The sequence below is a fragment of the Branchiostoma floridae genome, chromosome 4 (genome assembly GCF_000003815.2).
Source record: "Branchiostoma floridae strain S238N-H82 chromosome 4, Bfl_VNyyK, whole genome shotgun sequence".
NCBI lineage: Eukaryota > Metazoa > Chordata > Leptocardii > Amphioxiformes > Branchiostomatidae > Branchiostoma > Branchiostoma floridae.
The window spans coordinates 26,267,629-26,284,487 of NC_049982.1; the positions used below are offsets into that span (position 1 = coordinate 26,267,629).

Sequence of the window (16,859 nt, forward strand, 5' to 3'; positions counted from 1 at the left end):
AAATCTACGAAGACAATGTCAAAATGTTTAATGAGGATTCTCATCGTATTTTCACCAGAAAAGAAGTAGGTTTCTGACTTTCGGCAGAACAAGTTGACCCGAACACCTCAGATCGCAGCTCAGTTGTCCATGTTTTTGCTTTCTCTCTCAACTAACGTTACAGAGTGTCACCTGCAAAATATATGTACATAATGATCACAATATAATGATTTGAATTTTGGTATAACATTGTCCCGAATGTGCACAATATTTCTGGGTGAGGCCGCAAACTTCTTGACTACCCCTCTTTTATTTGCATTCATTTCGTCTTCTACCGTACTTGAGGTACAAAATTGATAAGTGGTGTGCCATTTGATCCAAGACATCCTGTAAAAAATAAATGTTCATTGCAAACACGTCATAACTTTTGATACATTTAAGCATCGCTACCGAACTCTGATTAGAGATATATAAAATTTTTGAGACGACCCCAAATGGAGCGACATCCTGTAGTTTTTGTATCATTAAGAGGTCCGGAGGCGCTCCGGGGGATGTGCGTCAAATGTAATAATCAAAAGTATCTCTCCTTTTGTGTTTCCCGACTGCCATTGATATTATTTCCGAAGCTATAATAACATATTCGTACCCGGGTAGTTAAATACAGACGCGCTTTATTTTTCGTTCCTTTTCTTCGCTTGCCGCGCTTGAGCAAAATGCGACTAGAGGTTTCTTTTTCTCTCTCTTCATATTTCTTTTCCTAAAGATTGTGTCCAAGAGATAAGAAAAACTATCGGCGACTACAAGTGTAACGGAGAGGGATGGAGAACGCCAGCGTCGTGGTGAACACGACCGGGGCGGTGTGGACGTCGCGGCAGGCGGCCGTGTTCTCGGCGCTACCCAAGCCCTTCCCCGAAGCGTTGTCCGTTGCCGTCGCGGGGATTGTCGCCATGGTGGGCATCATCGCGGGCAACTGTCTGGTGTGCGTGGCTATAGCGAAGGACCGCTCGCTCAAGGTGGGTACTTTTCTTGAGACGCTACAGGTGCTATACTAGTGTGGAAATTGGCCAAATAAACGTGATACAGGCTACGGTTAGGCTTAGGTCATATTTCCACACCGGGTCCCGGCCGGAATGTTTTAAGACACAAAAAATTAGAATGCTTTACCTAAAAATATCCACAAATCATTCCCACGAATCGTATGTTGACATTTTGTGTAGTCTGATGTCTTTAACATCATTCTTTTCGCCCCCGAAAGCTGCTCGGCCGGTCCCGGTTTGGAAATGTGACCTAAGCTTTACATTATTTTCCAAACCGGGGCCCGAACGCGGGGCATTATTTCGGGATCGAAAAGTATGATATACAAAAGACAACAAAACACACAGAACGTGAAAATAGTCATGACCATATTTTTGTTGTATTCCTTGATAAACACTTATTCTTTTCGTTTTCGCAAACATCCAGCAAGCCCCTAGGCTGGGTACCATCCGGGTGGTAGTTCACTCCTATTTTCGCTCCTGCTAATAATAGAGAAGCGACTGTCTATAGTGTCTAAAAAAAACGTCGGAGCGAGCAGTGACTGTATATAGTGTATAATAAACGTCGAAGCAAACTGCTATCCAGATGGTATACGGGCTAACAAGACCCTGTTTGGAAATGTAACCGTAGCATTAGCCGGCCTTCAGCAAGGTACTCGGCCTGGTAACTCCTGTAGCATGTGCCATGTCTATTTCAGTATTTGCTCAGTTTCTACTATTTTGTCTGCAACCCGTGGACTCCGGTAGAGCCTGGGAGCTTCCACTCACAACTGAGCGAATTCTGAGTGGCAAAAAAAAAATGAAAAATCGCTCAACGAACTTCATAGATACAGAACGACGTTTTTACGTTTTAATTTTCGTTTTGTGTGTTTAGTTGTCTCTTTCGCATCGTTAACGTTCAATGTCTTCCAATTCTTAACTCAGATCCAGTTTTGATCGCAACACCTTTGCTCACCGATCATCGCTTAGTGAAAAAGACTAAATTTGTGCCATACGGTGTGGTCAAAATAATGTAAACCATGAAAAAACCATTGGAGCAATCTACCTCACACCATGCATGAGACATCTTCTCCAATCAAAACGCGATTGTCTTGTCAAGAAGGTTATGTTTTGTCTTGTGCTATGGTGGAGTACCTGTTGACGCATGTGTGCATAACTTGAGAAGCTGTGGATGGATCGTCATGATATATTTTAGGCGGGTAGGTGTCGGTTAGACAAAGGTCAAGATCGATTATGGCAATCGTAGCTGCTTCCTACGGCGCTGCAGTGGGACTTTTACGTCTGTCTGTGTGTTTAATTTCAAACAACGTAACTGAAGAAGCCGTGGATGGATCTTCATGACATTTGGCGAGCATGTAGGTAGGCGTCAAGGAAACAAGATTGAAGGTCGATGATGCGCCTTTTAGCAGCTTCCTACGGTACTACAGCAGGTCTATCGGTTTGAGATCTCGTGTTCTGAAGGTGATATGGCGGTGAGGTTTTGAAGAAAATATTACAACATTCAGAGCTACCAAAAAGAGGAGCGTCAATAATATTAATCACAACTGTCGACGATGTTCAACGCAACATTTTTGTTGGGAATCTCCCGAACTACTTCTCCTATTGTGTCAGATAGTAAACTATGACATGCCAAAGATAGTTACTCAAGCAACAAATACGGTTTAGGAAACGGTCAGACGTTTCAGATTACCATCCAGTGTCCTTCGTCATTGACACTGGAGAAATATTGCTGGACACGGAGAGAGTTTTTATATCCTAAAACAATAAAGTCAATAGTTTTTGTCCTCAAAATATCATTCCGTGTGCATGGACATAGTTAGATAAACCTGTTCTCCAACTAGATCTCTTTTGCATACCAACGCACACCGGCGTTGCACAAGCCTTACCATGCAACGCACTAAAGCATTCGCTACTTTTCAGTGTTATGGGTTAAGTTTGACGTCAGATCCGACAGCGAATCCGGATACGTGAATCCTATTTCGTTCATACCAGGGTTCACCTCGCAGCGAATCCGCATAAATCCACCTCCAGATGTGGATTCGGCGTATCCGGATATATCCCATTTAGATCCGGATTCGGATCATTCATACCAGGGTCCGCGAATCCGGATTCACCGCGAAGAGGATATACCGGATACGCGAATCCTAGAACTAACTGGGTGCAACATTGCCCCTTAAATTGGTTTTGTAACCGAACTTTTGTCAGACCATGTCGGGCACATTGTATTCAGCCATAAACCGAGCTTACTCAATTGAATTAAAGAGTACTTGGGGAGTTTAGCACAACACTGAATGCTTTTTGATGTACGCGAGACTAGTAGGTATTTATCGTAAACTGTGGAGTAGCATGCATACTTTACTCGTTGAAACTAACATCTATCGGACAATAACAACCGATAATCGGATTAAGTCACGGTAGTACCATGCTTGAGCTGAATTGATTTAGAAAATTTAACATTCTCGGCTTCTATCTATGCCCCACTCTAGGCTGTACAGAACTGGTACCTGGTGTCTCTGGCCGTGTGTGATCTGATGGTGGGGGCCCTCATCATGCCCTTCTCGCTGGCCAATGAGATCATGGGTTACTGGTACTTCGGGCAGGTGTGGTGCGAGGTGTACCTGATGATGGACGTGTTGGCGTGCACGGCGTCCATCTGGAACCTGTGCCTCATCAGCCTGGACCGGCTCTGGTCCGTCACCAACCCCATCAAGCACTCCAACAAGAGGAAACCCAAATGGGTGTGCGGCATGATCACAGTGGCATGGGTTAGTGTGTCTTATTTTTTCTTTCATTTTTCCTATAGTCCTTATTTACCTTCGCAGAGCCTCACCCGCGGCCTACACAATGATATGTTTATTGCAAGTTCATGCCCGAATGCCCTAGATAAGGAAAGTACAAAGGTGCTAAGAACTACATTCTATGACTTTGTTGTGCTACTTAAGTGTACATTACACAAAAAAAACACTATTCACCTCCCCCTTAAAACGGAGTCAATGTTTTCGGTTTGTTTGTTTGTTAGTCTTATGTGTGTGCATAGTTTTTTTTCCGGCTGGCCTGGGCCCATGGTTGGCGCAGGTGGCGGAAATGGTATAACTGAGGACTTGTAGGACAAAAGTTTTTGCCTCAGGTTTGGCCCGGGGCATAAATTACGTTTCACAGGAAGAATGAAAAATGCAGACACAGATTTAGCGAGAAATTCACAATAATGAATAAAAAGTATTCAAATGCAATTCAATCTCTACAACTGGATAAAAACGATGTGTTACTTACGGACGTTTCGAGTGACATCCATCACTCTTCTTCGGTGACACTGGACTGAACTGGCAGAAGAATTCGATACAAGTACAACTAAAAAAATGGTTGTACATGTCAATTCACTAACTCGTATGCAAATGCCACTCAAATATTGTTTAACTGGATGTCCGATTCAATAAAAAAATTCAACAAAAACATTTCACGAAAATCTGTTAGTTTCTTATCAGAAACCGTCCACTAGAGCCATCGGCGTAACAAGTACTCTTCCATATGTTTGTCTTTATAACGCCTCCTTTTTTTCTCTGATCTTCTTTTTCTAATTTTCGGAAGTTAACGGATGGAAGTGTTCATATCCGTGGGGACATTTACAACAAACCCTGCCGCAGGATTTTACCATACCACGCGCGGCGCCCTGCACAGCGTGCGGAGGTGGTTCACAGCGTGCGGAGGTTGTCTCACAACACCCGGCCTGACAAATTGACATGTCTCCCTGCAGTTAGCGCACGCACGGGTATCCAAAAATGTCTTGCCGCGAGGGGAGGGGGGGGGGGGGTTAATGACATCAGGTAAGAGCAGGTGCATTGTCTTAATTACAACAGGACATACGCATTCATGTACAACAAATTTTTAATCTATAGAAAAGTCATACGCAGCGCATAGATGGTTTCTGGATTTGCTTTAGATGCATTGTAGTATAGTTCACCTTCATATTTGGGTTACTCGTGTACGTTGTGTTTAAAACATGATATTTAGGGATATCCAGTCGACGGGCGATGGTCTAAAACTGCAATGTTTTGAAAAATTGCAATAAGCTCTTTCACAAAGATCAGAACACTTGTGCGGCGACAGGAATTCTAGGTAGTATGTGAAAGGTAAGGTCCCAAAACGAAAACATTCCAAGTCTCGACCATTGTTTCGATTTGCATAACAACGTCCTGACGAGTTTTGTTTTCTTTTTGTGGGGCTTTACCTTTGACATGTTACCTAGAATTCCTGTGGACGCACATGCATTCTGATCTCTGTGAAAGGGCTTATTTGAAACCACCGTCCGTCGACATGATATCCGTAAGTAGTCTTTCTTTAGATACAAGGGATATAACGTACTATTATTAGGTAGCCCCGCAGATAAATGTGAACCAGCGTTAAACTAAAAAGATACCCAAACTGTTGAAGTCCTTTTTGATGGAAAATTCAGACATAGGGCACTGACCGTTATAAATAACGTTAAGAAGATGAAGAGGAAATCGCATCGGTTGGAGATCTAATTCAGGTACGACAACATCAGGTCGGGTCTGGTGCGTGAGTCCCGCTACCAATTAAGGCAACATTTGCACGAAGGGGCGAAACGTCAGGGGTGGAAAACATTGTCACAAACGAACGGTGCATTCAGATAAAGTACAATGCAATTTATGAGTGTGTATGTGTGTTGTGATTATGTGTGTATCTTTGTGTGCACGTGCGTGTGTTTCTATGTTTCTCTCTTTTTGTGTGTGTTTTTGTGTATATTTGTGCGTGTGTGTGTCTGCATGTGTGTGTGTTTGTGTGTGTATGTGTGAGTGTGTGCGTGTGTGTCTGTATGTCTCTGTGTGTGCTTTCGTCCATGTATGTTAATACAACAACGATGATCAGAAACAGTTAAGGAAATTCACTCATATTTTTAATTCTTCCAACCCACGCACATCACACTCAAACACAAATTTAACAAACAAACAAAAAGAATCATATCTTTGTGATACTTGTAAATCAGAACTATGTTCTATCACTAAACAGATCTTCTATACATGCCCAACGAACGATACAGTCGTCAACTTCTAAAAAAACATCTTTTCAATACGTTCCATGTGGTATAAAATGTCAGCTACAGCTACAGGCAAAAAAACAACTCTAATGTCATTTTTCTAGTTCAAGAGAAACGGTGATTTCCTTAGGCTTGACATTTTCAGAAATAATTGGTCTATTACAGCTGCTTGAAAAGCCGTCAGCACACGACAAGAAGGAAATTGTAATTTGGAGTATCCGAACAGCTGGAAGTGTTCAACAAGCGAGGCAGTCCGGAAAATGCCAATATTTTATTCATTTCCTGACTCAACAAGTGCTTCTGAAAACAAGCTGTTATATCAGCCTCTCTGAGAATAAGTATCTTCTGACAAAATCTGACATTAGCGTTGTAATTGTAGCTAGGGAATATTATCACAGGAGTTATATACACACTGTCTGTTGGTAGATATTTGTCTGACTAAGCGGTTACTCTACCTTGCATTCTTTGCTCAAAATATTGCCAACAGATAATTGTTAAATCAAGGGAGATTAAAGTTTATTACAAAATATTTTGTAAGCAGCAGCAACACCTCCTAGAAAGAATGGTGTTCTGCAGTAAAGAAGCCCGATCGATGGATGGATGGATTGTTCGATTGATTGATCAATGCAATGAGTGAGTGATTGATTGGTTTGTTGATTGATTGATTCGTGAATTTATTGACTGATATCGTCGTGAGTTCTGAGTGGCTCATCCTTACTTGACTGCCTGACTGACTGCTCTTGTCTGTGGCGGTGTGCGTGACTAAGCTGATTGGCTGATTGGTTGACATCGTATTGAATTTTGATTTGCTCATCCTTACATGACTACTGTTAAATGAATATACCATGTAGCTGTTGTCCTTGGCGTTGTGTATGCCCCCGCTATTCGCCTGACTGGCTGAATGACTGACTGATTGATTGATTGATTGATTGATTGATTGATTCTTCTTGATTTATTGATTGGTTGTGTGACTTCCCTCCCTTTAGCTGTTGTCCTTGGTGGTGTGTGTGCCTCCGCTGTTCGGCTGGAAGGGTGACCAACTCCCTGACGGAACCTGCGACATCAACGCCTCCTTCGAGTACTCCATCTACTCGTCCGTGGGGTCCTTCTTCATCCCCCTGGTCCTGATGACGTCCATGTACACCAAGATCTTCATGACGGTGCGGAAGCGTGGCCGCGGGACGGTCCGACTGCACTACAAGCGGGGGTGAGTCATCTTCCTACGAAGGGACATCCAACAGCGAAACCGCCTGTCTAGATGTACCCTGCTTTCTCAACCGTCACTTTTAGTTCTTGTAGATGTCCTGCCCCCAAACCAGCTGTCAGCCAATCAGAGAATAGGCCTTTCAGTTTTCAAAAGGGGTCTCTCATCTATAAGGGTAAGCTCATTAATATTTATAAGCAGGGCGGTCAGGAACTAAGGGTGACGGTTGAGAAAGGAGGGTAAATCCAGACAGGCGGTTTCGCTGTCTGATGTCCCTGCATAGGAGGATGTGGGAAAAAAAACGCTTGCACTATATTCTCCGTCCCGAGTGCGCATGTGCAGGGGGCCTTCACCTTCGATACATTGCCCAAAATCCCCGTCGCTGCACATGCGCACTTGGAACGATGAACGTGCTTATTCAAGTAAGAGTCGTATAATATAATAATGTTAGAGCACCTGTGGTTAGAGAACAATATTTGTTGACTACGTGTACGGAGTCTATGCTTTATAGGGGTGCCTGTTTGCTATATTCGTGTCCGTCCGTCGTTCTTTGAATACATCTGCACTGTCAATCGAGCGGCAGGAAGTGAGAAGATGATGTGAAGTTCAGAGGTGGTAAAACTAGTTGTTAATCAGACATGACAGTCCAGCTCATGGGGTCAATGGACGATGCTACTTATTCACGGGGAGGTTTTGTTTTTGGTCTATTCGTAACTGTTTGCGACCCGGCGCCTACATTTATTGGGGAGCCGTCGGGAGCAAAGTTATGGGAAGGTCCTGAATGTGTGTTAGGGGTTCCTGATAGTCAAGCATTCTCTATATCATGTTGTAGTGTTATATCATACCTTGCTGGACTAAGAAACGTCTTTTCTTTGCCATGTGAAGTATGCGCCCAACGACCTCTGGGAATGAGAAGTCGTCCGGCATCTCTTCCCAGAAGGACCACATCCGGCTGACGGTTGACGGAGAGCTGGGGCAGATCATACAGGTGACACACGCTAGGGGGCGCATTTGTTTCAACATTGTATAGTTTGGTATAAGCCGGTTGACGGTTTCAGCTTTGAATGCGCCAGGTCAAAGTTTAAAGACCGTAACTTGTAATAAGCTCTCATCAGGACCAAACTTGAAACCATATATCCTTGGACGTGTTTATATCTTGTACGAATTCAGCATATTTCCCACAATGCATACGTTGCGCATGCGCTTTTTAAGCCATGATCCGCCTTATTAACTTCATCCATGAGGTTCCACCATTTTGTATCCTCAAGTAAAGTACCAATTGTGGCATGTAACATAATGAAACGGGACGTCCACGTGGTTTTGAATGTGCTTTGGTCTTTCTCTTATCTGTTATGTGATATAGACATTTTAAGTCATCATCTTCCTGACTGTTTTCGAAAGAAAATAAAACATGTCTTGTAAAGTCGTTACTGTCACAAAATCGTCCTCCACATGCACACTATGTCTATGTAAACATGTTGGTCGAAATACATTGTGTCTTTCCTTTAATAACACCTCCTAACATGTCCTCTGTCGTTTGTTAATGTCTTCTTCTACGTCCAGAAGTACAAGTTCCATCGGAGGATAATGGTGAGTCCTTGTCACCACTGCACGTGTCCGTCTCGTTAACAGTCGTTGCCATTTGAAACGGTCGTCGCCATTTGAAACGGTCGTCGCCATTGAAATGGTCGTTGCCATTTGAAACGGTTGTTGCCATTTGAAGCAGCCGTCGCCATGTCACTGACCGGTTGATTTCTGATCAGGCCTTTTCATAATTTTTCGGGGGTACGATAGGAAGCCGAACCCTATTCATACGGGGCAGGGGGCGGTGGACTGGCTTCGGGCGCCCGCAATCACTAAGATGATGTCATGAAGACGTCATACGCTATAATGCCTTCAAAGTTCCTCGGCCCTCATATCTTCCTTTTAAATAACCCTCTGAAAATTTGGTGGTCATATATGATAAGCCATTTAGGAGTTATAGGAGTTTGAAACGCGGGCCTCGAAAGCCCCCCACCCCACCCAGCCCGGTCTGAATACACGTAAAACGGCGGCGATCTACCGTTTCAAACAGTGACAACCATTTACAAGACGAAATTAAGCGTCGCCACTTGTGTTGTAGCGTTTATCACCGCTATCTTATTGGTGTACTGAGAGTCAAACAAGAAACACACAAGATAGATGTTTGTTTAATCCCTGAGTATCTGCATGTACTTATTGGAAACAAACGTCTTGAGTCACTGTTGACTTTCATGCTACACCGTTAATCTGTACATAACGTCTGTGTTACCATCCATTGCAATGTAATGTGACCAAACTGTACTTGTTTGTGACGCCAGGTTAGTCCATGCTTTTCCTTCGAAACGTCGTTCACAGCTGTTTTGCTTTCTCGTCTGTTTTCTCAATTTTCAGATTAATTTGCCCTTCGGTTGATTTTTCTTTTCAATCTACTCTCTCGACACTATATCAGAAAATTTTGAATGGAAATAAGGCCATGTTGATTTTATTATATGGATGACTTCCGCGCGTGCATCAATTTTCGGCCGTTTCCAAAAATAAATAGATAAAGTTTTGAACCACACTGTAAATCGTACAAAGCAGCTGTAAAATGAGATGTACATGCAATACATCCCGTAAATTCAAATTGCCGAAATGCATACTAATGTCATAGAATGCTTAAGTCAATTCCAACGTCAAAGAAGATGTCACAAAGTGTATTCAGTCATTTGTTCAACTTTTCTGATTACTTGAATTTCACACTGAAGGCAACTTTTTTGCCAAGCTTTTTTTATTCGCACACTCGCAACCGTTTTGGGGTTCCCAGAGGGTGTCATCCATATCATCAAATCAACATGGCCTTATGTTAGCCTCCTTCACCGGCCTCTCTGGGGACATTGGCGGAAGATGTTGGGGGAGGGGGGGGGGGGGTAGTGATTTTTAGGTCGATTTTCGATTTTCAACTGAGAATACGCCGAGAAGGAAATATGACGCGAAAGGAAACATGCCGGGAAAGGAATATATGCCGGGAAGCTTGTACTCGCCCCAGCGGGCATATATTCCTTTCCCGGCAATCACTACATCTTCCGCCGATGCCCCCGGAGAGGCCGGTGAAGGAGGGTATGTGACAAATAATTGAAAACTTATAAGCGAAACTTTCCAACTCCCGTTCTGCTTTCGATTTTGCTATCCCCAGGAGATTGCTGAGCGGGCGGGCATCGCTACAGAAGAAAAGGACCAGGAACTGGGTGAAAATGATGATTCTACCAGTGCGGGCCGCTCTGTGAACTCTACAGCAGTGCTGGGGCCAGCCGCTCAGGTAACACTGACGGAGTTAAATGCGACCTAACCTATAAGCTCGGTCACACTTCCAGGTACGCATGCGCGGCGACAGGAATTGTGGGTAATATGTCAAAGGTGAAGGTCCCAAAGGTAAGAGTTACGTGATATCACTCAATGTTAGGCAAATACAATAGAAATAGAAATATACGAAAAAGCACGATAAAATTGCACCTGTATATAATGATGAAGTAGAGACTTTCAAGAGACCGGTCTTGTGTATCCCTCAGCACCAGGTGCTCCTGGCCCGTGGCCGTTCCCTGTCCATCTGGCTGAAGAAAGATGACAGTTCCCTCGAGTCGACCGGCGGGCAAGATCTCGACCCGGCCGCCGCTCAGGCACTGGCGTTCCCGGGGACCAAGTCCCGCATCATGCACGTGCGGGAGAGGCGCTTCACCATCCTACTGGGGGTCATCTTGGGGGCCTTCATCCTCTGTTGGTTACCGTTCTTTCTCACACTCTTCTTACAGGTAAGTTATTCCGTGTCAGAGCGTTAGGAAGAGAGGTGTGTGTTTGTTTGTCTGTTTGTTTGTTTGTTTGTGTGTGTGTGTGTGTGTGTTTGTTTGTGTGTGTGTGTGTGTGTGTGTGTGTGTGTGTGTGTGTATGTGTATGTGTGTGTGTGTGTGTGTGTGTCATATCATTTGCTACGATAACTTTCTGAAGAAGGATTTCTGTAGAATATCGATATGGGATATGGAAAGATGTAGGCTCATATGAGGTCTCCTTGGACATTTGTAATGAGAAAGGGCTACAAAAAACCATTGGTAGATACGTCGATGTAGGTTAGACATACAGGTACCGTTGATAAGATACGCCAAAAAAAGTGTCATTCACGAAAACTAGTGGATGCTAGTTGAAACGTCTGACCGTTTCCAAAACCATATCTGGTTGCTTGAGTAACTACTTTTTGGCGTATCATTGGTAGATGATAGGAATTTCACACTTGTGACATATGATGTAGAAGTGAGCGAGTCATATAACATGAAAGTATTATTTTCATAGTTACTACTGATATTGCTTGGTGAAGGTATGGGATCGTTGAACGCTTGTCCTATTTTCTTTATCAGCTTTCAGACATCAGACACTCAGGGGCCACCGTCGCCATGGCAATTTTTACAATATCACCCTTGTTGAATTGATTCTACACACAGTTACCACCCATGCATGATACTAGTATTGCTTGGCGAAAATATGGCGTCATTAATTTGCTTTAATGACAATCACTTTTTAGATCCCCTCTACTTCATACTTTGTACTATGATTGGCCCTAATAGACCGAGCTGTCTCTTGTTAGAAACCCCGCGCCGTCATTATAAATTCCCATTGACTTTTTATGTTATTATCTGAAGCCTGTGGCAGTATATACGTACACCATGCAGGGAAGATTATATGGCATATGGCTCAATTCTTTATAAGCGTGTTGCGTGCGCAGGCCGGTAGTAATTACCGGCCCTGCCTCTGGAACTGAGGCCCTGAGTTCCATATTTCTGCTGTGTCGCTCACCACTGACATGCACGCGAAAGGATACAATAATTATTGTAGTCTTAAGAGGAGTAATAGGAATCTTAAACATGTGACATTTGTAGCTCATAAATAGAGGAAATACTACTAGTGAATACCTGAGGAAATTGGTAAATACCAAACCATTCAAATAAATGATAAGAATTTGCTATATTGTGGTGAATAACGGGAAATTCATACATGCGGCGTATTTTGTATATGTGACATATTTATCTTAGGCTGAGGTTTACCGTTAACACCATAAATGCATATGCATGCAGATCACGAAATGTTTTCCGATCCTTTAATCAGTTCTAGAGGAAAATACGTTATCGGCAAAACGGAAATTTTCATATTAAATGGCCCCCGCATTCCCATGTTGTAATTCTGAAACCTAACGAATTTCTGTCGCCAATTGCTTTTTGCAGTACCATCATGGCTTACTAGTCGGCGCTTTTGTAACGCTGAGTTGCAGAAACCATTAAAACCATAAACTTCGCAAATAGTGATCAACAGTTAACGGTTACATATGGTGTTCATTTCAACAAATAATGTGACCCACTTACAATTTTTCTCCGAGTTGAATTTAACTAAAATGAACATCTCCGTATTCACTAGCGAAATCTCATTTCAAAAATGCGCCTTGTGGAGCCTGGTAGAGGCTAAGAATTCCATACGGACCTCATACGGACTTGAATGTGTACGCACATGTGAACCCTTTGGAGCCTGGTAGAGGATAAGAATTCCATACGGACCTCATACGGACTTGAATGTGTACGCACGCACATGTAAACCCAAATTTTCTGTTCGCTCTTACAGGCTGTGTGCACCACCTGTCGGGACAACACCCCGCTTCTCCTCTTCAAGTTCTTCTTCTGGATCGGTTACCTGAACAGCGCCGCCAACCCCATCATCTACACCGTCTTCAACAGGGACTTCCGTCGGGCCTTCAAGAGGTGGGTACAGTTGCAACATGTTCCGACGAATACAGTAAATGTATTTAAGTACGCGGGGATTTAATTTCGCGGTAGCGGGGAAAAGAACTTTTCGTGGTGGTTTTAAGTTTGCGGTAGCACCATGCACTGTAGTCTCTTACTGCCATGGAAAAATGTTCGCGGTGGTTTTAAGTTCGCTGTGAATTGGCCAGCGCGAAGGTTTCTGCATTTACTATCTCCGACGACGCTAAACTACTGTTGATGTCGATATTATGCGGCAACTCCGTCCAGTCTACTTAAGTCAATTGTAGAGCCATGTCAGGTACTCAACATTACGTCATCTACAAAACGCTTTTAGTTACAGGCTAGAGAATGCAATTACTTCTTCAGTGGCTTCAACAAATTACTAATGTTTCGGTTCATTGTCTCAGATTAGGTCTTTATCGTTTATCGTATCGGACCGGGTACAGAAAATTCAGGGCCGGTTCAGGTCCAGAGGATCAGGGCCAGGTCCGGACCCAAACCTGGACCTGATTCAGTATGTGAAAACATGTGAATGGACGACAATAAAAACAATGTAGCCACAAAGAAATCTGTTTTGTGGAGTATTCGACTTTTGTAGTATTAGAATCCTACAAGGCCCTTGTACAATTGGCAGTAAAACTTGCATGGTAGAAATGACTATAGACTCTTCTCTACTTCGCTCTTGTTATTTTCTTCAACAGGTAAGCCCTAAAACGAGTGAATTCCTCATCATATAATCTGTTCATTTTCCAATAGGTCCAACATCCGGTATACCGAATTTTTTCAGGTCCGTTTTTTTCCGGACCGGTCCAATAAGAAAAAAAATGGTTGTGTACCGGTACCCATCCCTAGTCATGTTTACCAGTATAAAAAGCTCAAGTCGGTGACTAGCGGTGAAGTATGATTAATGTGTGCCTTCTTTGCCCACAGGTTGCTGTGTCGACGCCGAGCGATGGGCCAGAAAAACGAAACTACGGGCACCACCGGGTGAAGACTAATAGTCGAAAACCAACGCTCTGCCGTGACGTCCACTGTCACCATGCGATCCTGTCAGCCGCTGTCTGGAACATATAAACAGAACGCACAATTGGACTTTGCAGCGACAATCCCAATTGATCTTGTACCCGATTCCATTGGTTGAACTACTAATTGCCAGTCTCTTATTGGTTGGAACACTAATTGCCATTTTTTCATTGGTTGAACTTGTAATCGCCATTATCTCATTGATTGAACTGCTGTCACACTCTCATTGGTTGAACCGCTAATTGCCACTCTCTCATTGGTTGAACTGCTAATTTACATCTTCTCATTGGTTGAACTGCTAATTTACATCTTCTCATTGGTTGAACTGCTAATTTACATCTTCTCATTGGTGGAACCGCTAATTGCCACTCTCTCATTGGTTGAACTGCTAATTTACATCTTCTCATTGGTTGAACTGCTAATTTACATCTTCTCATTGGTTGAACTGCTAATTTACATCTTCTCATTGGTTGAACCGCTAATTGATCTTCTCTCATTGGTTGAACTTCTAGTTTTGATGGACAGCCAGGATCGGTCTTATAGACCAACAAAACACCAACTTCAGCCACCAAACAGAAACAAGTGCGCATCCTCCACAATCTTTTGGGGGTAATCTATAGATTTTGTAAATCGATGTAATATCATAATGTAAACGAATTTGTGACTTGATGAGCACAAATATAACGTTATTTTTATGGATGGATTATTAGGGGAAAAAGCTATATAAAGGAAGTGATATTTTAAGGAAAGGAAAAGAAAAGTCATCTTCAGAATGAAGGTTTTTACCTCCTCGCACAATCGCACAAGCGTAAGGCCATTTTGGTTTGATTGTATCGATGACATCCTCTGGGAACCCTTTAAACCGATGCGAGCGTACAAAAAAGGGTTGAAGAAAAAACGTTGCTTCATCATGAAATCTATAAAGTCATCACGAAAATAGAAGAAATGACCAATCACTCGGAATATGGAATACAGAGCAGTAGATTCATTTTTTTCACATTGTCTTCTTTGACCTTGGAATTGGTTTTGGTAATCTAAAATTGACATCAGTATCCGTTTTCCAATATTCGAAAACTTTCTTTTTGCGAAAGTTTATTCGCGGGTAGATTCCATCTATGTAATCAAATCAACACGGCCTAATTTGTATATTAACTGTATTTTGATTATTGTTCACAAAGTGCCAAACTTTTAAGAGACAAAAACTGGAGTAGAAATATACGAGAACTTATTGGTAACGTTTCAATGTTATTTATTGTATTGTCGTTTGTCTTCAAGTGCCAATGACGTTACAGGGAACACGTATATATAGCTTAAACCACAGCTCTCGAAAAACGTTTTTTTGAACAGCGAATAGTGTATAGCCAAATTTAAATACATAAAATTGCAACTTTCATAATGTTTGTTTCTCTGATTATCAGAAATGTTACTATGACGTCATGGGCAGAGATAAACAAGTTGTTTACCTGTAGGAATAAAGAACTAGAATAGTATTTCTAATGTTTGATACGTTCAATAACACCAGAAGGATGTATATTTTGTGCAAGCGTCTTTGTCCATTGAATAATACAATTACTATATATTCTAAAAATGTTGTACAGTATTTTGTATCATTAGTACTTTAAACTTGAAGTCTGTCTTAAGACTATAAAGCAGAATGATATAGTTCGGAAATTAAGAGTACATTGTAATAACAGATGATTGTACATGTACATTTTGTATTTGAAATAGATGAATTGTGGCACAGTGATTCATTGTTTGTGTTATTTCTAACTCTGTATATTATTGCATATATCAATATAAATCAACCATAAATTCATACTTGTGTGTGCCTTTCTTTCAAAGGATATGAAGAGCACACCTTCACTATGTGCAAAATATACACATGTAACTTCAAAAATAACCCAAAAACAACGCCTACTGGGAAGTAGCCTCTTCCATTGACCTTTTGACCTGGACCACCATGTCTGACTAGTTTTGCCACCTCTGAATACTACTTCCTACCACTCCAAGTCTGGCCTTTTCCATCATTTTCTCACTGAACTGACAAATAACCACACACCAACACAAGCACTCCAAACACAAAGGTACCAAAAGCATGTTTGAATATATCATTACTGGTATTCTAAATCATCTACAAAAGTAAAAACAAATTTGCATCAATTAGTCAGTTTTCAGCCAAAACAACAAAAGGAGAAAGAAGAAAAGAGAAATCTGAGAGAAAAAACAATTTGACAACAACTTTGTCTTTTTCTTTTCCACTTTATTTATCATATCATATTTCAGATATTCCATATACTAATGACATGGTTTCCATCTGTGTCTACAATCTATACTAAACATAACATTCTGGCCCATGTTAATGTTATAATTTAATTTGTAATACTACTAGCCATAATAACTGCACAGAAAATTCAGAATCTCAGATCTTCCTTGTTACTTAATCGATTGTATAGTGTTATATACCTTGAGAAAGTGAGTTTTAGTAGAATTTCACCTCACCTCACCAGTCCACTTTACAATGTTATTATATTTGGATTGATCTTACATTCAAAGGTTGAACACTAGAGCTGATTGTGCGTGTAAAAAAAGTACAACAAAATTGCTAAAATCCACGAAATCGTCTTCCGGGAGGGACGTAAAACGGGTGTCCCGTGCTCGAGGAAGTGCCTCGACTACGTTAAATAGCCTCATTACTCAACACATTGGGTACCGACTGGCTGGCAAAATACACCAGATATTATTATTATCATTATTATTATTAAAATAACCCT

General features: G+C 42.0%; 1 protein-coding gene across 2 annotated transcripts; it reads left to right on the forward strand.

Annotated features, from left to right (window-relative positions):
- The first annotated feature begins 494 nt into the window (after positions 1 to 494).
- LOC118415035 (alpha-2B adrenergic receptor-like) lies at positions 495 to 15,889 on the forward strand. 2 transcript variants are annotated; one of them, XM_035819413.1, is made up of 9 exons: positions 495 to 992; positions 3,500 to 3,778; positions 7,053 to 7,273; positions 8,156 to 8,258; positions 8,834 to 8,860; positions 10,464 to 10,586; positions 10,837 to 11,076; positions 12,926 to 13,062; positions 13,996 to 15,889. In XM_035819413.1, the coding sequence occupies exons 1-9, from the start codon at positions 798 to 800 to the stop codon at positions 14,054 to 14,056; spliced, it is 1,386 nt and encodes a 461-aa protein (XP_035675306.1). In that variant the 5' UTR covers positions 495 to 797; the 3' UTR covers positions 14,057 to 15,889. The 2 variants fall into 2 exon arrangements, with proteins under 2 accessions (XP_035675306.1, XP_035675307.1); XM_035819414.1 differs by lacking the exon at positions 8,834 to 8,860 and having other exon boundaries at positions 497 to 992.
- Positions 15,890 to 16,859: the final 970 nt, after the last annotated feature.